This window comes from Tetrao urogallus (assembly GCF_951394365.1).
Source record: "Tetrao urogallus genome assembly, chromosome: 7".
Classification (NCBI taxonomy): Eukaryota; Metazoa; Chordata; class Aves; order Galliformes; family Phasianidae; genus Tetrao; species Tetrao urogallus.
Window position 1 is genome coordinate 51,135,977 of NC_136820.1, and position 25,882 is coordinate 51,161,858.

At 58.8% G+C, this 25,882-nt stretch overlaps 2 protein-coding genes across 2 annotated transcripts; both read right to left on the reverse strand.

The window, feature by feature from the left end:
- Positions 1-1,211: 1,211 nt before the first annotated feature.
- On the reverse strand, positions 1,212-5,798 carry LOC306948615 (zinc finger protein 783-like; the record flags this gene model as incomplete). The annotated part of the gene is made up of 7 exons (XM_079538267.1): positions 1,212-1,939; positions 2,381-2,512; positions 2,603-2,713; positions 3,586-3,699; positions 3,808-3,934; positions 4,023-4,424; positions 5,565-5,798. 7 exons carry the CDS (start codon positions 5,796-5,798, stop codon positions 1,212-1,214), a joined length of 1,848 nt encoding a protein of 615 aa, XP_079394393.1.
- Positions 5,799-11,621: 5,823 nt separating this feature from the next.
- LOC306948614 (uncharacterized protein) lies at positions 11,622-24,903 on the reverse strand (the record flags this gene model as incomplete). The annotated part of the gene is made up of 8 exons (XM_079538266.1): positions 11,622-12,571; positions 14,085-14,198; positions 14,374-14,451; positions 14,932-15,027; positions 22,383-22,496; positions 23,096-23,203; positions 23,723-23,849; positions 24,532-24,903. The coding sequence occupies 8 exons, from the start codon at positions 24,901-24,903 to the stop codon at positions 11,622-11,624; spliced, it is 1,959 nt and encodes a 652-aa protein (XP_079394392.1).
- Between the last annotated feature and the right edge of the window lie 979 nt (positions 24,904-25,882).

Sequence of the window (25,882 nt, forward strand, 5' to 3'; positions counted from 1 at the left end):
GGCGGGAGGGTGCCGTCCCGCGAAGGACGTGGTGTGCGTACAGCCCTGCCCGGAGCCGCGGCCGCGCGTTGCTCGCGGGGGCCGGGAGGAGGTCGGTGCCCGCCGTGCCGGCACGAAGGTACGGGGCTGCGGGCGGCCGGCACCGTGCGCGCCTGCCCGCCTGCCCGCGTGTGCGAGCCCAGGCTGGGGGTGCAGCGTCGCGCACGCGAAGCTCGTGCGTGCGCCGTGCCGATGGGGCGCGCGTGCGGCGGCGCATAGTGGAGTAGGATTTTACTACCTTGGGGGGGGTGGGGAAGTGTTAGGAACACTTTTAGTCGCTGGTGGGCGAACATTTTATGCAAATCATTTAATGACCTAATTTGCATATAACCATAAACTTCCTGTTTCAAAAAAAAAAAAAAAAAAAAAAGGCAAAAAGAGGCAAAAAAAAAAAAAAAAAGAAGCCATCACTGCATGTGTTGACTCAGTGTCCCCCATCCCCCACGGTCCAAGCACGGCCCATGCTGGGGTGACAGCGCGGCGTGCTTGTCCCCGCGAGGCTGAACGTGTCACCGCGTGTGGGTGATGGCGCTGCAGTCCTTGCTGGGCGGCGCGGGTCCCTTTTGGGAGACAACAAGCAGCCAAAGGAGTGAGACGGGCACCGGGTTTTATTCCTGGTGCCGGTTTGGAAATGCGGGGGGGGATGCGGGGAGGGGTGGGCTCTGCGCGCAGCCCAATTCTCAGGGCCAAGAGTTCAGCGAGGGGAAGGAAAATGAGAAACGCCGCGTGTCCCTGCGGGGCTGCTCTGCTTCCAGCCCCTGCTCCGGCTCGGGGGACACCGCCACTGTCCTGGGGTGGCTTTGAGCGGGGACCCCACGGGGCCAGGGCGAAGGCGCGGCAGCCCAGCACGAGTTTATTCTGCATTGCACCGTCCATACAAAACGACACCCCAAGCACTGTACAGAGCGGGACGGCACGGGGAGTAAAAATAAGCGGGGGGAAGGAGAGGGGGGGGGTCTGAGCGGCAGGCGGGGACGGGGACGCGGCCGGCGGCGGCAGCTCCGCCCGTCGTTCCCCGGATTGTCGGGGTTGGGATGAGCGCGGGGCTGCGAGCGGCTGGCCTCGGCGGGGCCGGCCGCCCGCGTTTGGTACGAAGCTCCGTGGCCGACGCGAGCCGCCGGTGCCGGGGACGGGGGGGGGGCCCTCAGTCCGCAGCCGCGGGCCGCCCCTCCCTAATCTCCGGGGGGCAACCCGGGGGGCTGCGGAGGCGGCGGGGGTCCGGCTTCGGCCCCGTGCACGCGTTGGTGGTCCTTGAGGGACTCCTTGTAGCGGAAGCTGCGGCCGCAGGCAGGGCACTGGTAGGGCCGCTCGCCCGTGTGGATGCGCTGATGCTTGAGCAGGTTCTGCTTGCGGATGAAGCTCTTCCCGCAGGCGGCGCAGACGAAGGGCCGCTCCCCGGTGTGCAGCCGCTGGTGGTTCTGCAGGTGCTCCTTGCGGCTGTAGCACTTCCCGCACTCGGTGCACTTGTAGGGCCGCTCGCCGCGGTGGATCATCTGGTGCCGCACCAGCCCCGAGTGGCAGTTGAAGCTCTTGCCGCACTCGGCGCACGGGTACGGCCGCTCGGCCGCGTGGCTGCGCTGGTGGATGCGGAGGCTTTTCTTCCCGCTGAAGCTCTTCCCGCACTCGGCGCAGCCGTGCGGACGCTCCTCCGACACCGACACCGGCACCGGGACCCCCACCGGCTCGGCCGCCGGCCCCGGTTCGGCGCTCAGCGCTTTGCTCAGTCTGTGCTGCGCTGCCGCGTTGCCCCCGGCCGCCGCCGGCACGGCCTGTCCCTCCGGGGTCCCAAAGCTCGGGGCTGGGAAGAGCAGCTCGCCCGAGGCGCCCGGCAGCACTTCCTCGGGGGGCTCGGCGCGGGGACAGCGCTGCTCCTCCATCTTCACCAGCAGCGCCTCACCGGCTGCGGGGGGAAAGCTTTGGTCAGCGGCTGGCGGGGAGTGGGGCCGTACCGACAACGTGCTCTGCACTGCATCCCCGGCATGGAAGCACCGGGGTCGTGGGAACAACGTGGTCTCCAGTGCATCCTGACCACAGAAGGACTGGGGTCACGGCGACAATGTGGACCCCAGGGCTCCCTCCGGACAGAGTGGCCCTAAAATCCACTCCTGCTTCAACCAGGGCACCGCAGCACACAGGCAGGGCCGTCCTCGCCGCCGCCACGATGCCCATCGGGGCACCCCAGTGGGGTCTCCCCAGTGCCACCCCCAACCCACATCAACACCAGAGCACAGCACCACAGGGGCACGGCCTCACTGCCACCATGCCACCCACTGGGGCAAAATGGGGGCCAAACCCCAGCCCATATCGGCACAGTCTGCAGTGGCTGTGGGCTGTTGCTCACCGGGGCCAGGACCAGGGACGGGACCAGGCAGGATTTCCCTCTCTGGCAGCTCCCAGGGCTCCCTGACGCACGGTTCCTCCTCCTGCTTGATCCACGACAAGAAGTCGTGAGCTGTGATCAGGGCGTCTGCACCTGTGGGGAAGGACAGGGATGGGGACATGGGGCTGTGGGGAAGGGACCGTGCTGAGGGACGGCAGATGCTGCGGGCAATGGAGACTTCACCTGCACAGGGGTCGGTGGGCATCCCCCGCTCCTCCCCAAACTGCTGCTCCCCAACAAATGCCACCTCCTGCTTGATCCGGGACAGGATGTCGGAGGTGGAGATCAGCGGCTCTGTGCACAAGGAGAGATTTGGGTGGCGCCGGGCTGCGGCCACCCAACACAACCCCACACACTGCCCCAGGGTGTCCCCTGTCCCACAGCAGTGACGGGACTGTGTGCAGCTCCCCAGGGGAGCTGTGGGGATGGGTAACCATAGGACATGCCATAGGGGCAGGTGACCATGTGACATCCCATAGGTTGGGCAACCACAGGATATCCCATAGGGACGGGTGGCCACGAGGCACCCCATGGGATGGGTGACCATGGGACATTCCAAGAAGACAGATGACTGCAGGACATGCCACAGGGACAGGTGACCATGGGACATCGCAAAGGGATGAGTGGCCACTGGATATCCCACAGGTGAGCCCAGAATGGCCCGTGGGGATGGATGACCACAGGACATCCCACGGGGTTGTGTGAACATGGGATGTCCCACGGTGTTGGGTAAACATGGGACATCCCACAGGATTGGGTGAGCACAGGATATCCCGTGGGGTTGGATGACCATGGGACATCCCACAGGGTTGGTGACCACTGGATATTCCATGGTGACAGGTGACCATGTGATAAGGACGAGTGGCCATCAGACATCCTGTATGGTTGCGTGACGACAGGACATCCCACGGGGGTGGGTGACCGGCAGACATCCATCCCATGGGGACAGGTGACTACTGGATGGTGTTGGCTGACGGCAGCCCAGCACACAGGGCCACGTGACAACAGGGTATGCCAAAGCGATGGGGGACCACGGGGTGTCCAATGGGGACAGGTGACCAAGCACAGCCGGTGGGACCGGATGGCCTCAGCGCAGCCTGTAGGGACGGGATGCTGGAGGTGTGCACCCTACAGGCAGCGGGGCTGGGGCCGAGACGGTGCCTCACCCGCACAGGCATCTGCCGGCATCTCGCGCTGCTCCAGGTCCTGCTGATCGGGGACGCAGGGCACGTCCCCACGCTCCAGCCGGGGCTGTGTGTCACTCCTGGACAGTGCCGCATCTGCTCGGGGGGACACAACGCGCGTCACAGCAGCGGCCGGGCCGTCCCTGTGACGGTGATGGGGGACGGGCAGGACGGCTGCGATATGGGCCCGACGGGGCCGTGTACCCAAGGAGATGAGCGACTCGTAGTTCTCCTTCACCAGGTTGTTGTACAGCTCCTTCTGCCACTCCTCCAAATTCTTCCACTCCTCCGCCGAGAAGTAGACGGCGATGTCAACAAACGTCACCGGCACCTGAAGGGACAAAACCCCGCAGCTCAGCGCTGCCATCCCGATGGGCTCCGGGACCCCCTGCCCCCACCCGGCCCCGGCACGGCCCCACCTTGGGCACCTCCCCGCGGGGGCCGGGGGGCAGGCGCAGCACCCAGAAGTTCCTGTTCTTCAGCAGGTTCTCCACGTGTTCCAGCCGCCGCTGCAGCAGCCCGTACTCCTGGATGAGGGTGCCCAGCACGGCCCATTTGCTCTCCAGCTGGTTGCCGAACTCCATGGCGGTTTTCTCACAGTCCAGGAGTTTCTTCTCGGCCGTTCCCGAGCGGCCCTCCAGGCTGAGCAGCCGGGTGGCCAGCAGGTCGATCTTCCTCTCCATCGCCTGCACTGTGGCCACCACCGTCCACAGCGACGCCTCGGCTGAGTGCAGCTGTGCCTCCCTCACGTGCGCCCGCTCCGGGAGCAGCGGTGGCTGCAGAGGCATCAGGTGGGGGGGTTCCACGTTCCACTCCTGCACCTGCGTGGGGAGGCACGCGCTGGGGGGCCGCGGCAGCGCTGCTCCTTGTGACCCCGCGTCGTCCCAACCCCGTTCTGTGCCCGAGCCCGGGAGAGGCTGCAGCACGAGTCACGGGGCTGCAGAATCACAGAGCTTGGAGCAGGACCGTCTCGTCCGACCACCAACCCGTCCCCACCAATGCCTGTTCCGACAACCATCGAACCTTCGTGGTTGGACAGGTCCTCCACCACCGTCAAGTCCCACCGCGTCCCACCCCCACAGCCCCACTCTGAGAATCACAGAATGACAGAACCACGAAGGTTGGAAAAGACCTCTGGGATGACGCCCAGCCATCCCCACCACCCCGACTTCCATAGAACCACGCAGGTTGAAGAAGACCTCCGAGATCACCAGGTCCCACCACCGCCCCTTCTGCACTGTCAGAAGATCACTGAGGATGGAAGACCACCTCTCCAACGACCAGCCACCCATCAGCCCATCCCATCCCATCCCATCCCATCCCATCCCATCCCATCGTGCCAACGCTGAGAGCCACAACGATTGGAAAAGGCCTCCAGGAGCATCCAGCCCCACCACAGCGTGTCCGCGTACCACACGTGCACAGCCCCGGGATGTCCCCACGTGCCACCTGCGATTCACTGCAGCTGGAAAAGACCTCTCCCACCCCCAGCCCATCGCCGCACCGACTCACGCGGCACAGCGCTTAGAAGGGACCCCCCCCCCCCCCCCCCGGGGTCACCACTCCGCCCGACACCCCGGCCACACCGCCCAGCGCCGCCCACGAGGTCACCGCATCCTGCGGCGGCAACGGGGCGGGACCCCCCCCCCCCTCCCACCTTTGTTTTTTAGGGGGGGGCTTCTGGGTCGGCTCACGCGGGATCCCCCCGGGTCGGACGCGGGGACGGGGCGGCGCGGAGCTGCGGGACGTCGCGGCGGGGGAGAGGGGACACCGGGGGGGGCGAGGGGTGGGGGGACGCGTGTCGACGGGGACATCCGGGGGCGGCCGGGGAGGGGAGGAGCGGGGCCGCGGGGGCCGCATCGGGGCCCTACGGGAGCGCCGGGCGGGGCGGCTCCGCCTCCGGGCAGCGCGCGGGGCCGGAGGGGGGGCGAGGGGGGGCGGTCGGCCCGGGCCGCGCTTACCTGTGCGGGAGCCCACTCCGCCATGGCCCCGCGGAGCTGCGCCGGGCCCCGCAGGCCGGGACCGGGCCGAGGCGGGGAGAGAGCGCTGCCGAGCGGGGCCGCGGGACCGCCCGACGCCGCGCACGGAGCGGGGCCGCCGCGGGGAGCGCCGCCGGGAGCGCCGCGGGGGGGAGCGCCTTGCGGGCCGGGCCCCGCCGCCCCGCCGAGCAGCCGGGGGCAGCCGGGGAACTGCATCCGCTCCCGGGGCCGAGCGGGCGGGGAGCGGCGAGAGAGCGGAGCACTGCCGCCTACCGGCCCGGCACCGACACCGGGCGGCACCGGCACCGCGGCGCTGGGAGCCGGGGGGAGGCGGCAACCGCGGCGCATCGCCGCCCCGGGGCGCCCCGTGCGGGGACGGCGGGGAGCGGGCGGACGGCGGTGCCCGCGGCTCCGGGCTCTCCGCCGCGGCTGCCCGGAGCGTTAGGAGGGGACGCTCGGCCGCCAGAGGTGCGGCGGTGCCGGCCGTGAACCGAGGGCGCCTCGCGCTCCTTCGGGTCCCTCCCTGCCCACAGCGGGTGCTCACCCCACGGACGGGGTCCGACCCGCCTCGGCACCCATCCGGAATGGCAGAATGGCTCGCGGGGGAGAGCAGGAATGCCCGCAGCTCCCCGTCGCGCTGCCCGTTGCTTCGCAGGAGCTCAGCGGGCCGGTCGGGCGCGACCTCCTCTTCACATCGACTGCCGATGTTCCTCACGTGCTTGGAAGCGTCGGGTTGGGTGTTAGGAAAGGCTCCGGACGGACATTAGGAGCAATTTCTTCTCCAAGCAGCGGTCGGGCGCTGGCACAGCTGCCCGGGGAGGTGTCACCAGCCCGGAGGCGCTCAGGAGCCGTGGGGATGCGGCCCCGGGGCTGTGGGCACGGTGGGGATGGGCTGGGGGTCTCAGGGGTCTGAACCGGAGCGTCACTGCTTCCCCATCCTTGCATTAGAATGCTCCTTAAATAATGCTTTGGGTGCAGTCAACACGGCTCCGTTCAGCTCTACACGAAGCATCCAGCCACCAATTAACACCAGCTCCTAATCACCACCCTTTGGCCGACACCAGCCGTGCCTCTCATTGACTCACAGTAGAGCTCCACAAGGAGCACGGAGTCCAACACCACACAGGACCACCCAGAAAGCACACCGCGACATTGGGAGCTTTATTCAGCTCAGTAACATCGTCTGGTTTCAAACCTTCCCCTGCAGCTGATAGAAGCCATCACCTCTGGAGGACATTTTGGTAACAGAACACAAAACCTTTCCCAGTGAGGCGTCGGGCCTCCAATCAGTTCAGGTTGGTGAGTTTGGGTTTTTCTGTAAGGCTTTTTCTGCCCACTTACAGGGCAGCGCTCCTGCGTGAGCTCTCTGCTGTCCAATTGGGGCTGCGTGGTGACCAAAGCTTCAACCACAGTCTGTATGCATGATGCCTGGTGCTTCTTGCTGTGAACCTGCTTGGTGTGAAAGGTTTAGAAGCCTTTGGGTGAATAGTGGATGGTGATGGGACAAGGGGAATGGTTTTAAAGTGAGACAGGGGAGGTTTGGGTTGGATATGAGGAGGAAGCTTTTCAGCCAGAGGGTGGTGAGGCACTGGCACAGGTTGCCCAAGGAGGCTGTGGATGCCCCATCCCTGCAGGTACTCAAGGCCAGGCTGGATGTGGCTCTGGGCAGCCTGGGCTGCTGGTTGGCGACCTGCACACAGCAGGGGGTTGGAATGAGATGAGCACTGTGCTCCTTTGCAACCCAGGCCGTTCTGTGATTCCATGATTCCATGAAAAATTCTATGAAAAGCCTTCTGCTTTCCCCAAGGACAACACTTTGGGTGCCAGCACTGTAAGCAAACACTTTGAGGCACCGTTTTCCCATGAAAACCTGTGCAACCACTCTAAATGCAGCTCTCCCTTTCCCTCTGCAGATGGGTCCAACGAAGAGACGACTGCAAATGATTGCCACAGCTGCCCTGGCACCTCAGGGGAGAGCTAGGAACAGCAGCAGTATTTGTCTTCCCATCTTTAATTCCAGAAATCATAACTAGAAGATTGAAAACTCATCAAGTGTTCACAAGTGGGAGGTCTTGAACGGATGCAGCCACAATGCACCTCAGCACTGGGTGCACTGTGCCATCGGTGGCTCCTGGCTGCCTTGCTGGCACACTTGTTTTCCTCCAGCTGATTCCTTCTCATGCAGTGCACAGCACAAACTCTTCTTTTTTTAATCAGGTCAGAGTTGTACAAAAAAACAGAGGCCGTTGTCTGCCGATTCCAGCTGTGCGTAAAAACCACAAGCTACGCAAAGAGTAAAAAGGTGGAATTACATCATTGCATTATTTTGTGGATTTTTACATTTGAGAGACTGGAAATAGCAACAGAATGAGGTTAGGCTAAAATCAGCATTTCCCAAACAGCACTGAAGCATCACAAAGCAGAAAGCAGAGCAAGCAACTGCTGGGGCTCCTCAGGTCTGCAATCAGAGCACCTTCCTGTAATTAGCCTGTAATTAGCATCAGGTCTGCTCTGCCGTGAGCCCAAGGAATCACCTGAAAGCTGAGGAAGCAGAGGGGCTCACAGCTTCAGATTTAAAAAGCAGTGCTTTCAAATGTCGTCAGGTACCTCATGCTTCTACTTTCATACTTCCATGCTTCTCACTTCCAATGAGATTTCTTCATTTCCTGGGGTGTTGCTGGTGTTATTTAACCACCCTGCACCAAACACAGCTCAGCGCTCTTGGGTGAATCACAAAAACTACACGGTGGGATTTGGGGACGATGAAGGAACACAGAACTCGACTGTGACTCGTTAATCACAGGGCCATCACCGTGGCAGCTTCTTAACTCCCGCGTTTAAACCTTTTCCTTGCTTTATGGCTTAAGCCTTTTTCTCCTTCGCCCCTCGTGTGCAGTACACGCATCACCTGGGGCACCAACGGAGGCCCTGAGCTCTCTGGCAGGGCAGCACCTCCACTGCCCCTCTCACCCCATCCGTGCAGCGTGCGGCTTCAGCTCCTCGCACCACCAGAGGGCGGGGTGGGCAGCACGCATGGAGCTGTTAGAAAAGCGAGTCCTTCCGATCGTGCAAAGGCCTGCCCTCATAAACGCTCAGAATTAAGGTTAATCCACAACAGAATCCAAGGGTTTGAGGAGTGAGCGGAAGCCCAGAGGCAGGCTTAGAAACAGCACAGATCTCTCAGCCTTCAGAAATAAAGGGAAAAATAACCTCCACCCCAAGTGCTTACAGACCTGCAATCCTCTTCATCACCTCCTCCTCGTACAATTCCTTCTGCCACTCTTCCCCTCTTGTGCTGCCACGTTCCCAAACGTCCCACGGGCCTAAAACAGAAAGCATTCAATGCCAGTGCTGTGCTGAACACACTCGAAAGCCCTCTGTTCAAACAGTGTTAGCACAGCACACGACCTATGGAGCTTACAGCTCAATCTCCTCCTGTCATTTCTACACAGAGCATGGAAGCAGCAAGATGACTTTAAAATAATGTGACTTGACGACTTCCTAAAGCAATCGAGCCAAAAATTAGTTGTAAAAAAAACCCCACAGTCAGCGAATTGGAAACCACAGTTGCTGAATAATAATAAAATCACAGTTGCTGAATTAATAAAACAATCAAAACCTAAGAAATTTCAGAGTGTTTTTAAAGCACATTCTGAGGAGCTGCTGCAGTCCATCAGATCTGGCTCCAAGAGCTTCCCCTGTTGATAAGACTCAGAAGGTGATGCGAACAAAAATTAAAGCCCTACGAATAGTGACGATTAAGACATTTTATGTTAAAAGAGACTGAAGGCAAAATGTTAAAAATGTGTTCTCATATTGCCATTAATTTCTTTTGATTCATCCGGATCTTTGAGCTGAGCAGTGCTGAACAACGGCCCCTGTTGCTGCAGTCTGAACCCAAACACAGCACCCACACATCCATGGTGAGAAGCAGTTCACACTTTGCCTTCACAGCTACTGCATGCAGCGTTTGCAGCTGGAACCTGAGCACAGAGAGCTCCCAGATGCATTCAGTCCCCTCTGCCACCAACCTCTGAACGCCGCTTTGCTGCCTCCTTGACTGGCATTGCATGAAATCCTTCCTATTAAGAGAAATAAACACAGCTGAAATCTCCTGATTACCTTCAGGAGCTCTGGCTTTGCTTCCGAGTTCAATTACTTATTCCACCACAGAGGCTGTGAGGGCTCCTCGTGAGCCGGTTCCCATCTTCCCCCAGGATGAACTTCTCGGGAACGGCCCCTTTCAGCAGCCATCTGCTCCTCTTAATTTTTAAGGGGTTGATTTCAAAAGAACCGTCCTCAAAGCACTTTGAACACAACCGCCGGTGCTTGGAAGGCGCCCCCGCGTCCCGGCCCGTGGCGTGGATCCACCGCTTCAGGGGGGCTTTGTTTTGGAGAGGGAAACCATCAAAAGTGACGGCGCCGTCCTCGCAGCCCCCGTTGGCGGCACTCGGGCAGCTCAGCGCCGAGCAGTAAGCCGTTAAAGGCAGAGATGGGAACAGCTCGGAAGTAACGCGCCAGAAGGAGGGCAGCAGGGGCACCAGCTGCTTTAGTTCGAAGCGGGCCGCAATTCTCTGGTAAAACCAGGGATTTCAGAGCGGGAAGAGCTGTGCGCGGGCCGCAGCCCCAGCAGCGCTCAGCTTCACCGCATTGGAGCGACCGAAACACCCGAAAGGGAAAAACCTTTTAAACCAGCTTCAAGGAGCCGTTCGCACACAGCTGCGCGCGGCGCGGACTTCCCGCAATACAACGCCCTTCGTTAACCGGCGCTTCCGTGAGGAACCCCGCGCGTTCCGCCACCAAGCTCACTCCGGGGCCCCGACAAAAGGCCAGAGCCAAACATCCCGGCCTGAACCCGATGCTTCGGGTGCCCGGGGCGCCGCTGCGGCTCGTCCCGGCGGCCCTCAGGAGGGCTGTGCGAAGGCCGGCCGGCACAACCCCGCTCACCGCCACCACGGCGCCGCCATCTTGCTGCGCACCGCCCCCCTCGACCCGGTGCGAGCCAATCAGAACGCTCGGTGCGCGAAGCACCACCCCGCCGCCCCTCGCCATTGGCCTGCAGCTGCTTTGCCCCGCCCCCCCGCGCGACTAGCGCCAATCAACGCGGGCACGTGCCGCGCGTCCTCCCAAGGCTGGCCAATGGAGAAAGCAGAGCGTTTTGATTGGAGGAGGAGCGAGCGTGACGTCACAGGAAGCGCCCACAGCAGGCCCGTTGCCATAACGACAGCGGCGCGGAGCCGGGCCGGACGTGGGAGCCGGGAACCTGGCTCTGATTCGGCCTCAGCTCCTGCATTTCCACCCTGCGAGGCTCAGCGTCACTGAGAGCCACAAGAAGCTTCTTTATTATCAAAAGCAACGCGATGTCGCAGCGCATCTGACCCGGCAGCGCCCCTCCCCCCCTAAAAACGCAGCAACTCAACGCCTCGAGGAGGACGTTCTACAAAGGTTTACAGGGCCCGTTATCAGGACTCAGCAAGTTGTACAACACCGTCCAGAGCTGCGACAGTGCAGCAAAGCACAGCGGAGAAGCACCTGAAGGCTGCCCAGAAGGCACAGCGTGCTGTGGGGTCACATGGGAACTCCCTGCACCACCACAGGAGGTGGAACGCAGCCCTCCTCAGCTCACACGGCTCCCTGTGCTCAGTACAGGATACTGAAGTCACCCACAGATCCGTTCCCAGACTCTGAGATGCCATGGGATGACATCTGGGATGTCCTCCAGCCCGAAGCATTACACAGCGCTCTGTGTCGATGTTAATTCTCTCCAGAGTGGGTTCAGGAGCTGTGAGCGCTGCAGATTTCCTGCATATCCCATAGAATCCTTAGGGTTGGAAGGGACCCCTGAAGGCCATCGGTCCAACTGCCCTGCAGCCGTCAGGCAGCTCCAGAGATCGCCCCGATGCACTCTGTGGAAAATAAACACCAACGTTCTCCCCTGCCCACGCAGGGAGCTGCCATCCAACAGCCACCTCAGCTCAGTGCTGAGCTGGAAGACCCCGCTGTGCACCCGCTCGGCTGCCCACAGCAGGGCAGGATTTCCTATCTGGAGTGCAGCACGGATTCCCTGATCTCTGCACAGGGCCAGCTGGCAGTCTGATGTGTTCTCTGCACGTGGCTTTCCTGATGCTTAATTAAACTCCTCCTGAGTACGAACCTTTTGCTGCAGAGGTGGCATGGGAAAAGCCCCTCTCCCGAGTGGCGACGCAGATGTTTTAAGAGATAATCCTTCCTCCTGTAGCTTTTGTCACACTCGGAGCACTTGTAGGGCCTCTCACCCGTGTGAGAGGTCTGGTGTCGGACAAGCCAGGAGTGACAAACAAAGCTTTTCCCACAGTCGTTGCATATGTAGGACTTCCCCCTGCCCTGGCTCTGCTGTTGGCTCGCTAAGCCACCCCTGGGCGCCTCCAACACGTCCCGTGGGTCGGCCTCGCAGGGGCTGGATAGCAAATTCTCTGCAGGGAGCTTCCCTCCACTCCCCATCGACGGCCGCTCCTCTCTGCAAAGGCCGTTGTGCTCACGAAGCCTGGTTCTACCTGCACTGCTTGGCACGAGCTTGGCCGGCAGCCCTTCAAACTTCTCCCCTGCAGCATCCACTGGGTGCTGGAAGGCCGCCTCGATGGGACTGTTCTCACACTTGGGGACTGGCAGCAGCTCTTCCTGGGCTCCCTGCAGAGCTGGAAGATGCTCCTGCTGGATATAGTTCCTCTCACACCTGCTGGACACGCACAGTCTCTTTCTGACATCATTTGGCTGAGCAATAAAGAGATCCAGTTGTTCGCCAAAGGCTTGGTCGTACTGAGCATCACCCCCAAAGCCATTCCTGCTGGTGGTTGTTTCCATCATTTCTGAGCTCCACTGACTTTCCCACGTCAACGCGGAGCCGGGATCCTCGTGAAACTTCTCCTCAGGTCTCTCCAGCATGTCGGAGTCACACATCGTGCTTACAGAGCTGTCAGCCAGGCAGTCCCTCCTTCTGTTCTCATCATGCACTGAAACAGACAGATTCCACAGTCTTTCAGTTAAGGAAATCTCTTAATGGTATCCAGAAGCCGCATCCACGGCCGCACGGTGCCAACCGACGGATGGAGGCAGTATGATGGGAGGCTTTAATACGAGGGAGAGGGAAAAACCAGTGTTCCACTGAAACAAAACCTCCAGGAACACAAATGGTCCTTTTTGCAATTCAAATCAAGGTGAATAATCACTAATGTGACACCTCCCCTTCGGCTCTCATTCAGCTCTCTAACGTGTCAGCCTGAGTTCCCTGTGTTTCCGACAGGGCAGACAGCACCGCAGCTCAGCGCTCCACTGCACAGCTGAAGAAGCAAAGGTCCACGCTGAGGCAGCAAAGCCAGGCAAACAGCTCAGTGTACACAACCCCTCCTTGTACGTGAGCTGCTGCCTCTGCAGGCTGGGCTGCTGCGGGGAGAGCTGAGAGCAGTGCTGAGGCAAGAGGAAGGCTCCCGTGACTTGGAGCTGATCCCAGTGCTGCTGGCACAAGGCAGCCAGAGCTGACAGCTGCCTGTCCTCCAGAAAGCCCTCCTGCTTTCTTCTGACTCCTAACAATCCATCCCAGAAGGTACCGGGCAACTCAGCGGCTTAGGCACAGCTCTAGATTTACCCCAGACAAAGCAAATCCCACTCTTCTCTGCCTCTCGTTCCACTGCTCTGCAATTTTCCTCTTTCTAGAATTAAAGTTTCCAGTGTCTCATTTTTCAGACTAATTTTCCTCAGCAGTCTTCAGCTCAGGCTTCTCATGCTCCGTGATTCTTTTGTCCCCTGAGACCTGTGTCCCATCCAACTGCTCAGAGTTGCTACAGAAAGGCTCCACTGAGCACTGTAAGGGCCACGGGTGGCCGACTGAGACCAGCACCATCCACACTGCACGAACATCCCAAGCTCTTATTCCTCCTGCTGTGCTCTGAGGACTCTTAGAGCAGCCAGAATAGGAATCTCTACGGAAAGGTGTAGGCAGAGCTGATCCAGCCTTCCACCAAGCCAATATCCTGGATGACTCTTTGTTTCTGTGGGGTAGAACCATGCAGGGAGGCAGTTCCCATAAGATCACTGGCGGACTGAGAGTCTAATTTACTCTACAGTAACTTTACCACGCCTAAATAACTTAAAGATGATGCATCCCCTCTTCAATCACCCAGTCAGGAGCTGCACTCCGGAGCTGTGCTCCACAAGACTGCAGTTAATATCCCAGTGCAGGTTTGTGCAGCTAAAGCTTCCCTAAGGCTGAGCCTGCATCCAGAGATGTGCCTCTGTCCCCTAACTGCCCCTCAACCACAATCCAAGGCAGCTTTTGGGACAGTTTGAGGCTGCTGGGGGAGAGAAAGCACAGAACCTACTTTGTGAACAAGCCTCAACTGGCAGACTGAGGTTTGCACCTGTTCTTTCATGGCTTACATTATAAGGCCATGAATTTTAATAGATGAAAAAAAAGCTTTAAATTAGACACACTATCCCAAGAAATCTCAGCTGAAATTCACGACCGACCTGCACTTGGCTCTGCAGGGGTTTCTTCTTTCTCTGAGCCCTGCTGCTCGGGGCAGTGCGGCTCCTCCTCTCGTTTAATCCACGACAAGACCGCAGTCACGCAGCTCTGCGACTCTGTTTGTTGGGGAAAATGTACACAACTGAGAAACACCAGAGAAAGACACGAAGCAGAGGAGATTTGGGAGCTCACAAAGATCAGAGAAGCACCCACAAAGCCTCGGGGGAGACAAAAGGTCAGGAGGCACTGAGGGGCCATTCCTACAGTGGGAGCTGTACAGGGAATCCTCACCTGCATCTCCTGGCAGGTCTTCATGCGCTGTGCCGGGCAGCTCCCTGCCGTACACCTCTGTGCCTCTCTTGGTCTGACCTGGAGCTTCAGGCTCAAAGAATGCTGGCTCTGTAAAGGGAAAAGCCCACGGCAAGCCTACCAGAAGCGCTCAAGTTCAGGACGTTACAAGGCTGAGACCTGTTCTGATTTGATTTTTTCCCCCAACCCTAGATTTTACACAGGTAAAATCTACACTGGTTTATTCACAGAACCTCACAGGAGCCTCTAAAAATCCCAAAGCCGGAGACCAAATAAAACTGTCAGCGCCAACACAGCGAGCTGCTGCCCTTTGTATGGAGTGAGGGCAGTCAGCTCCAAAGCACAGCAGCTGCTCAGCGAGGCAAAGCAGTGCCACCAAAGCAACGGAACGCCGCCGAACAGCCGGGACTGCCAGCTCGGTTCAAAACCTGCAGGAGTTCCAGCAAAGCTTTGAAATGCGTGAGAAGAGAAGAAAAAACCCAACAAGGCCTGGAATGCAGTGGCTCCGTTCTCTCCCCCCCGGGGCACGCAGTTGCTCACCTGGGCACGGCTCCCGCTCCGCTCCCGCAGCCTCCAGCTCCTCCTGCGCCGCTGCGCGCGGCTCTTCCTCCTTCTTAACGCAGACACCGCCGTCTTCTGCGTGGGGAATTCAGGCAACATCAGTTCCCGTATCCGAAACTAACTCTAAGCCCAGCAGAACCTCTGGCTGCGCCCCTTCCTGAGCGAGGCCCGCCCGCATCCCTCGGCCACATCTCCCAAAGCTCTGATCGGACGCACAGCGGTTCCTCGTGCCGCGCCGCAGCGCTGCCTCCCCGCCGCCCTCCGCTCCCGCAGCGCGGAGCCGCGCCGCGATCTCCTCCCGCTCTCCGCTCTCCGCCGCGGCTCCGCTCCCCTCCCCGTCCTTTCGGCCGCAGCCCCGGTGCCGCCGCGCACCCTCCGCTCCGTCCCCGCGTCGCGGCGCTCCCCGAGGCGGCTCCAATCGCCGCTCCAGCGCCCGCACGCGGCCCCGCAGCGCCAGCGCGAGCCTCAGCCGCCGCTCCGCCCGCGCCAGGCGGCCCTCCAGGCGGAGCAGCCGCGCCGACACCGCCCGGCCCAGCAGCGGCCCCGCCATGGCCGTACGAACAGCGGCCCGCAACCCCGGCCGGCCCCGCAGCGCCCTCTGCCGCCGTCCCGCACCGGGAGGCGGGGCTGCCGCGCCGGGAGGGCGGAGCGGGGAACGGAGCCCGGCGGGGGTCGCGGGGCACGGAGCCGCGCTCTGCTCGGCGCTGCCGGGGCGGCACGCGGCGCCAGCACGAACTGCAGCCCAGGAGCTGCCTGCGCGCAGCTCTGCGCTGGGACGGCGGCTGCGGGCTCTCCTCCTCGGGGAGCTCCCACCCCGCTGTGCTCCGGGGGGCCCTGCTGGGTTGGACCCCGAGGGTCCCCATCCTCAGCCACACTGCGGGTCTGCGGTCTGAAGGAGCCCGGGCCCATCCTTGTGCCTGTGGTTCCTCTCAGGAGCTCCGTGGTGCCACCACGGCCAAAGCACAGCAGACATCACTGCTGCGGGATCCCAGCTGGGATCTGGAGGTGTCACCTCCGTGGCTCTGCTCTGCCAACCTCCCGAGGAGCATCAAACTAATGGGAGATTTGCAGTCAGGCCAAAAATACCCGAGGTCCTCCACTTAATGCAGGTGTCCCTACGGAGGTGCCTCCATCATAAGCCCTGAACCATCACCTCCTCACCTCAACCCCTGAGCAGAGCACAGCACTGTGGGGGGATGAGAGCCATGCTGCTTCGGTGCAGCACAGCACACGGGCAGCTTTCCGGGCTGTAAGCACACCTGTGTTCACTTCTGCATGCCCCGACAGCCCCAAGTCCTCCTCCTCGTGGTTGCACTCAATCCAAGCGCTGCTCCGTCCATGTCTGTGCTTGGCATTGCCCTCACCTGGCTGTAGCGCTGTGCACTTGGCCTTCTTGGACCACAGGTGGTTTGCATGGCCTGATCTCAGCCCTTTCTGGGGGGCAGCCCTTCCCTCCAATGTCAGACTGCAGCACACTGCTTGGTGTCATCAGCAAAGCTGCAGGCAAAGACATGAGATGGTTTTGGTCCCAACACCGTTTGTCACCCATCTCCACATGGACATTGAGCCACTGACCACAACTCTGAGTGCAATCACCAGCCAATTCCTCACCCACCAAACGGCCCATGCATCAAATCCACATCTCCAACACAGAGACGAGGATGCCGCGTGCGACAGCGCCCAACAGACTGCATGTGTCTGTGTGGATGGCAGCAGCTGCTCCTGGCCGAGAGTTGCCCCGTGATGCCAAAGATGTGGTGCTGTGCCACCAGAGCCAGGTGAGCTCCCCAGCATGGCCTCCATGGGCCCCTACCAAGGGCTGCTGGAGCAGAGAAACTCTCCTTCTGCACATCCAAAGGGTCCGGCCCACCCCAGCTGGACATGGAGGCAGTTGTGTGGCTCGTGCGTTGTTCTGGTCCTGCTGCTGAGGGCTGCCAGAGGACAGGGCCTTCTCTGCACCTACACACGCTCTCATGTCTTCTGTTTAATTGGTGCATAGGAGCTTGGATGCCGGTGTGCCTCTCCAAAACACTGAAGCGGCAGCAATGGCACGCAAATAATTCCTGCCTCGATGAGGCACAACGCTCAGAGAGGCTTTCACCAAGCAGATCTGAAGCGGTGAAGCAATCAGAGACGTGGAGCTGCATCTGAAGCAGCTCTAACAGCGGAAGGTTCTGCAGTGAACAAACCACCACGCAGCCCAGGGTGCACGTGGAAGACCTGAAGCTCCTGAAATATGTCCTCCTGCATCTTCCCTGCAGCTTCTGATCCATCCTTTAAGCAACGCTGCATCTGTGCAAGGGAAGGATTCCTCTCTTCTCCTTGGAAGATCAGTGTGCTCCTGTGCCGCTTGGCATTTCTTCTTGGATTCAGGGCTGAATTTTTAAAATGGAAGCAGCACAAAGCTCAAAATAGCTCCGTGATCTGTTATAAATACACATATTGATCTCTGAAATACAAGAGCTCAGCTCAAGCAGGGAAACTATGACTCACTGCACGAACTACAGCTTCATCTGCATTATCAAAGGTGGCATCAGTAAGTGATGAAATACGGAGCTTCGGCAGCAGCTACCATGTGAAGCCTCCCCATCAAAATCAGAGGTGTGCTGTCAGGATGGTGTCATCCTTTCCAGCCCACACTGCTGGACACACTGGCACAGGTTGCCCAAGGAGGCTGTGGATGCCCCAGCCCTGCAGGCATTCAAGGCCAGGCTGGATGTGGCTCTGGGCAGCCTGGGCTGCTGGTTGGCGACCTGCACACAGCAGGGGTTGGAGCTGGATGAGCATCGTGCTCCTTTGCAACCCAGGCTGTTCTATGATCCTGTGACACTGAAACAACCAACTTTTCACACAACAGCAGTGCAACACGGAGCAGAGGTGGCAACACTGCACTTCCATTGTTTCTGTCTCCTTTTGTACCACGCCATAACAGTACATAAAAGTTGCCTGTAGTTGTTGGTTTGTAGAATGACCCACAAAAGTGATCCTAGCCAAGATTCAGGCTGCTGCCATCACAGAGCACCGCTGCTGCTTCATGCAACAGCACCTCCAACTTTGTATCCCAGAATAATCCTGCTCTGCCTCGACTCCAATGGGCCAAACTGATGATGGCTGCAATCACAGCATCACAGAATGGCCAGGGTTGGAAGGGACTTCAATGATCACAAATCTCCAACCCCCTGCCGCATGCAGGGCCACCAACCTCCACATTTAATGCTAAACCAGGCTGCCCAGGGCCCCATCCAACCTGGCCTTGAACACCTCCAAGGACGGGGCACCACAGCCTCTCTGGGCAGCTGTTCCAGCACCTCACCACTCTCTGGGTAAAGAATTTCCCCCTGATGACCGAATCCTTCAGCAATCCTGTGGTTGCTGAAAATTTTATGATGGCAGCACTGACTTGTTTTGCCTGCAGGGTAAGAACAGCACAATGAGTAATTTCCATCCTGTCTGTAGGTGCCATTGGCACTGTGACACCGTTTGAATCTCAGATACACACACATGGAAATCAGCTCTCCTGCTCAGGTTCCACTGCAGCATCAAAACAAACCCAAAAATGCAATCAAAAACCACAACTCCATTGTGTTTGTGATGCAAGGTAGGTGTGTGTCTTCCCATCAGTGAGGCAGGGTGCTACAAACACAGCAGGACCCCTGAGAGCTCAGTGACCACGCACACAGCCCTTCCCTATGGACACACACCCGGGGCCAAGCAAGCAGGAAAAGTGCTTTTCAAAAAGACCCCCCCCCAAAAAAAGAAGTGCTTAAGGCTTCACAGCTTTCATCCATTCAAGTTTAATGTTATGGTAATAAAAAAAAATCAAGTATCTACCGCTGCAGGTTGAACTGGCATTTGCAAATGACAGAAACGTGCTCCCTGCCCTGGGGGCTCACAGTCTACGCAAGGAAAAGGAGGAAACAAGCAGTTGAGCAGCTGTCAGCAGGAAGCACTGGAGGACGGATCAGTTTACTGAACAGGCCCAAACGGATTGTCTGGATGTCAAATGCCTTCTGCTGCTGACTGCCAAGAGATTCTGCTTAGCATGTTGCACAGCAAAGCAAAACCGGTCCGCGCTCAGTGCTTCGTGGTACCGAGCGGGCACTGAACGCTGACAAGTGACAAAACACAGAACACTCTGTCTGTCCCCAGGGATATTTTTGGGGAAAAAAAATAGGTGAGTACACAAAGAGAGGCTCACCACACACACAGCTGCTCAGACACGTCAGAAAGCAAAGAACTCAGCAGCACTAGGATGAGAAGAGGCCACGGGCAGACGTGTCAGGGAAATGCCTGCAGCGGCTGACGCTCCTGCAGCAGAGTTCTGTGCCACTCCTGCGGATGAGCAGGCTCACACAGGCTCACACAGGCTCACACAAGCTCACACAAGCTCACACAGGCTCACCCCGACCTGCTCCAGATCCTGCAGGAATCAGGTTAGCCTAAACCAGAGCCTGGAGCTGCCTCGCCGCTTGGCTGCAACAGGCACAGCAGCACTGCTGTCTTGTGCTCCAACGTCAGGGCAGGTGGCGTTGAACAGCGAGGTCCTGGAAAGAGCTCACTGCTGGGCCAGAAGAGCTTCCAGCTAACAGACCTGCCCAGGAACACTTCTGTCCCTGCAAGCACGAGCCAGCCACATGCACCTGTCCTAGTGGGCACCTGGGGACCAGGAAGTGGCAGAGAGGTTTCAAAAGCCCCACGAGCAATGGGGAGATCAAAGAGCAGCTTTAAGCCAGGTCGGGCAGCACTGTGAGCCCTGAAGCTGCACGATGTATTGGGGCTGCTGGCCGAACGCGTTTCCTTCTGGGATATAATGAAAGCCCATCTCTATTATCAAAAGAGCATACGTACCCCACGCTAGCAGGAGGAAAGAGAGATGAAGACAATAAAGACAAAGGAAAAAGTGTTAATGCAGGGGCAGATACAGAACATTATCCCAGCGCTCACTTCAGCCTGAGGGCACAGCTGAGCACTGCCTCTGGCTTATCAGTTGTTTCTCCCTTCAGTTCCACCAGGAGTCCAAGAGGTACCAGGAGGAGCCTGGGCAATGCTGCCTCTATTAGGTGTGCTCAGAAGCAAGCCAAAAAGGGAATTCCCCTGTCACTGCAGTACAAACCCAGAGTCTCCCTGCAAGTCATCAGTGACACTTCCTCTCGTGCATGTCTTTAATATCCTGGAGTCCTTTAAACATGTCACTCAAGCTTGCCCACGAAACTGAGCGCAGCAGAAATTCATCAAGGAATGCAGGGAGGGAAACTCCAGGTGAAAAGCAGCTGCTTGCTGTAACCAGTTCAAATAACTGACTCAAACCTGGAGAGACCCGACACACTTTTGTTCTTAAGAGACTTTCAGCTAACTATGAGGTATCGCATCATCACCACCACGAAGAAGAGGGCAGTCATGCCGTGGTGGATCCTAATTCTACTTTATGATAAATAGAGACTTTGATGCCGAGCAGCAGAGACTCTGTCCTCTCCTGCCTTCCTCACCCGGGGGCTGTAGAGCCATGTGAGCCCTGCACAACCTAGAAGCCCTATAGCGGCGCCTCCCTCGTGTGACTCCTGACGGCGCAGTTCCTCTCTCGCAGGTGGATCTTCTCGTGCTGAAGGAGGTGCTGCTTCTGGGTGAAGCGCTTCAAGCACTCGTTGCACTGGTATGGTCTCTCCCCAGTGTGGATCCTCTGATGCCGGATCAGATTGGAGGGATGGCTGAAAGTCTTCCCACAGTATGAGCACCAAAGGACCCCCGGGCTCCGACCCGAGTGCACGCGCTGGTGGACGATGAGGGTTTTCTTCTGGGAGAAGCACTCCTGACACTTGCTGCACTTGTAAGGCTTCCCCTGTGGGTGCCCCGGTTTGCTGCGGTTGCTGCTGATGCTCTTCATGCACCTGGAGCTGCCACGTGCCTTGTTTGTGGCTGAGACGCCAGCAGAAGCTTTTACCTTCGGGTTCTGCTTGAAGCTCTCTGTGGCAACGTGGATCTGCTGGTGAGGCTGATGGATAAAGATGTTCTCATCTTCAGCGGGCTCACTGCCACACAGCGTGCTGTAATTCTGCTGCTGCATCATCAGCATCTTCTTCAGACACAAGCCCTTCCTACATGCAACACATGAGTGAGGCCTCTCCTCGGGATACTCTTGCCTGTAGAACGTGACGGTGTTGATTTCACCAAGATTGCCTTCCCCAGAAGCAGATGGCACCAACCTGCTCATGCTCTGGTTTCCCAGGGGCACAGCAGAGCTGTACTGACTGTCAAAGGGCAGCACCTCGTTGGCGCTCTGGAAAACCACGTCTTCCGATTCCCCGGATAAAGCTGCGGGACACTCTGAGCTTTGCAGGCATTCATCAGAGTCCAGCTGCTCTATTTTGAATGCTATCACCTCATCAGCTGGAACTGAGGAGAAAAACAAAGGGGACATTCACTGCCGGGAGACAGAGATGCTTCTAAAACGCCCGTCCTTCCCCTACCACCCTTGCATCAAACAGGCCCCTCTTAGCAGGGAGCATGAAACACTGCTGTACCGATCGAGTCAACTGGAGGACTCAAACAAGACAGAATACGAGTGAAGAGCACAGGAGTGCTGCCCTTCCAGCTGGCTGAGCAGCGAGTGTCAGAAGCCACAACAGAGGGAGCAGAGAGAAGCGCTGCCTTCCAAGACAGCACACACTTCAGCGCTGCCCAGAGCTTCCAAAATTGCTTCCAGCTGTCCTCCTCCTCCCAGGTGCTAAGATCTCATGAACCTGGGGTAGGACTTTTGCTTCCCACTGCATCTGCTGCCCTCCATACACCAACGTCCCAGTATTTCACACTCTTCAGACAGTGGCGGCCCTTTCCACGAGATCCACCTTCCCTCTCCTCCCAGGATGTGGTGACCCCCCTGTGCAGCCTCTTTGTTGAAGGGGAACACATCAACACTCCCAATTTTTGACTTGAGATGTGCTGCTCTGGATGTGTACGTAACAAGGTGACAACATGCAGAGGTGACACTATGGGTGGACGTGGAAAAGAGCACTCACAGCAGGGCAAATACCAACAGAAACTGAACAAGACCTTTGGATGCCTCTGATGAAGCACAAGAAGAAACAGAGACCAGGACTGAGAGTGAGGGAGAAAGTATGAAACAAGGAAATGACTGCAGAGCTGGTATCAAGCCCTCAGGTATGTGCTGAGGGACTCCTCTGCAGCACAGCTCCTTCCTCTGAGACTGCTACCACCAAGCAGAAGAAATTCCAGGGGAAACTATCAGAAACGCCTTGTCTACCCATCACTTCAATCTTCCTATAGTCCGTAACATTTCAGTCCGCTTTCTCAACCTCAGCACAGCTCTTGCTCTCTCCCCAGGCCCGGCACATGCAGGGGGAACATCTGGGGTGCCCTCATGCAGCACCGGCTCTGCAGTGGCACAGCACTTTGTGGCACTGCTCAGAACTCACCCACGCTGAGCTCAGTGAACTCTGCACCCTCCGTGGCTTCCTGCTCCTCCGCACACACCTCTTCATTCTGCTTCAGGGCTCCTGCGAAGCTCGGCTCTGGAATGCTGAAGTCTGCTGATGTCAAGAGAAAACTCCCTTACTGGGTATCACAGCACACTTTGGCTCTTCCCTCCCTGCACCCAGCTTGCTCCCTGCCACCCCAATTTCTTACACAACCTTTCCTCAGCACTACCTGCTGTTCTCAGCCCTGCAGGGAGGGGGCTTCCTCTTCCCCCACAGCTGACAGTGTTTCAGGACAGCATCCTCCCCGGTGCTACATCCAGGCACACACTTTCCAACCAACACTCATTGGGCCTGGCAGACACCCGGTCCCAGAAGGACCCCTTCAGCTGACCCCCAGCCCCACAGATGCTCCCTTCACACCCCCGAATGCTGTTTTCTTCCTTCAAGTTGCTCTTGTTCTCTATGGCACTGCACTCCTTCTTTGCTGCCTCAGCTGCCTGCATCAGATCTAATCAACAGATATTCTGCTAATGGGAAAGATCAAACCCACTGCGTGCTTTCTGACACTGTCATTCCCCTGGAGCTTGCTCTCCTTGAGAAGTTCCTTTCATAGTAAATTAGGACCATCACCTGGCATATTCTCTGTCTGGGGACAGCACCACACACTCATTATCCCCAAGGGTAAAAAATGCCACCAATTCATCTCTTGCCTGCATTCGGTTCTGTAGGAATCTCCTTCTGTCCTGAGGTCACCTCACTGCAGGGCACTTCTCCTCTCTGAAGCCGGGACGAGAGGTCAGGTTTGGAGATGGCATAATCTGTTGAGAAACAGAAATGTTAATGTTTCTGTGCTGCATCAAACTGCTCTCATTGCTGCAGGTGACAGGAGAGGGAACAAGGTGCCAAGCCAAGCCTACAGTAGTCACGGGGAGGAATGTACCTCTTCAAACAGTACTGGCAGCAGCTGCGTGCCCCAGAACAGCTCCATTGGCCAAAACACACCATCCAGTGAGAGCCCACTGCACGGGGGGCTCTGCACGGCCCACCAGCAGATGGCCTTGGGCAGCCAACTCCACCCCAGCACCAAAAACACCCAGAGCCCCGAGGGAAGGGGCTGGTAGGCTGGGCTTGGCACACAGCAGGGCTCTGGGAGAGTCAGCAGCCAGTTCCCACTCCACTGAGCGCTGAGGCTCTGGATGCAACACGAGCTGTGCTCCATGCTGGCAGCGGGCACAGACCTCTGTGTGCTTCTACAGCTTTGGCTCCTGAGTGCAGGAAAGTTCCCCACGGCAGCTAACCCAGAAGCACCAAGAACTGACTTTAAAAGCGTTCTTTACCCAGACAGTTCAGAGATTCACCGTCCCCTCTCAGCACGTTCTTGTACAGCTCCTTCTGCCATTCCTCCAGGTTCTCCCACTCTTGCTCAGCAAAGCAAGCCGTGTCACTTTCAGATGCCTCTGGGGCCTGCAATTGTAAAAGTCACAAACTCAGCCCCGACGCAGATACCTCTGCCATCCTTACAGCACTGAAAAGAGAGAACTTCTGCATTTCTATTTATCACTGCTACCGTGCATCAGGTGCTGAAAGGACAAAAGAAATTATGCCTCAAAGCATCGTTACGACTCAGATCCTCAGTCTGAAGAATTTTCTTCCTCTGTGCTAATTCAGGGCAAGCATATTGCCAGTTTCTCACCGTTCTGTTTCCTTCAGTGTTATTTTTATGGGGATTTAGTAACCATCTGTCCTTTTGCAAAGAGATTCGAGTAAATATAAACTGGAATACACATACAAACAACCACCCCCAGTTGTATTTGCATTTCCAGCACAGTAAAACATCCTCCTCACAGGCAGCTGATGTGCTTGGGGAAAGAAAGGGTTTCCTGGGAAACCTCAACCAGGTGCCACCAGCACTGGGGCACACTCAGTGCCCACAGGGAACATCCAGATCACAGCATGGCCTGGGTTGCAAAGGAGCACGATGCTCATCCAGCTCCAACCCCTGCTGTGTGCAGGTCGCCAACCAGCAGCCCTGGCTGCCCAGAGCCACATCCAGCCTGGCCTTGAATGCCTGCAGGGATGGGGCATCCACAGCCTCTTTGGGCAGCCCGTTCCAGTGCCTCACCACCCTGTGGGTGCAGTTTGTTACCTTGAGGCCGGAGGGCAGACGCAACACACAGAAGTTCCTGTTCTTCAGCAGGTTCTCCATGTGCTCCAGACGCCGCTGCAGCTGCCCGTACTCCCGGATGAGAGTGCCCAGCACGGTCAGCTTGCTCTCCAGCTGGTTCCCAAAATCCACCACTGTTTTTTCACAGTCCAAGTACTTTTTCTCAGTGGTTACCGTCCTTCGCTCTAGGTTGAGCAGCCGGGAGGCGTGGGCTTCTACGCTCTTCTCCACCGCCTGCACTGCAGCCACCACTGTCCACAGCGAGATGCTGGCGGTGCTGCTTGGCACGGCTTCACCTGGTGCTTGAGGGAGGCCGGATGAGCAGAGGCAGCTGCCGGGGAGCGCGGAGGCCATGTCCTGCTCCAAAGGACAGGCTGAGGCCGGCAGCTGTTCTGCTCCCGGTGTCCTGCAGGGTCCTTGAGCTGCTAAGGGTGGGAGGGAGAGCTGTGAGGCCTTGGCACACCGGGAGCGGGCTTCCCTCCCCATACAGAGACACCGGGACTGAGCCTCTCACATGGGGACACCAGGACTGGGGTTCCTGCCTTGTGAGGGCATGGCAGGCACACCAGGACCAGGGCAGTGACCTCATGTGAAGACACCAGGAGCGAGGCCTTAATTCCGTGCCAGGACCCCAGACCCGGCCTTCCCCACCCATACAGGGACACCAGGACCGGGCTGTTAACCCCACACAGAGGACACCGGGGCCTGGCTTTTCCATTCCGCTGGGAAACAGGCTCTTAGGTCAGGTAGGGAACAGCGGCACCGGGGCCCTCGCTCTGCATGGGGACATCCACCCCAGCTCTCCCCCCACGTATCAGGTCACCAGGAACGGGTTCTCACCTGGGACCGCGGCCTGCCCCCACACGGGGCCCTCATCCCACGTGGGGACCCCAGCCCTCCGCATCCCTCCGTGCGGGGACACGGGGCCTCACCTCTGCCAGGGCGCCCAGATGGAGCTTTCCCCGGCATGGGGCCGGCAGGACCGGGCCGCTATCTCTCCGTGCGGGGTCAGGAGAGCCGGGCCTCGCCCCCACTACACGGCACCGGGACGGGGCCGTGGGACCGGCCGCCGTTCCACGTGCGGGCACCGAACCCAGGGCCTCAAGTCTGTGCCGAGACACCGGGCCCAAGCTTCCTTCCCCACACAGCGTCACCCAGACCCCGCTCCCGTCCCCGCACAACGGCACCGAACCGCACCGAGCCAAACCGAACCGAACCGAAGGACCCCGGCCCACCTGCCCCGCACCCGGAGCCGCCGCCGCCGCCGCCGCCTCGACCGCACCTGGCGCCGTCCCGCCGGGAGGTGCCGCCTGGCCGCCGCTCTTTGCAACAG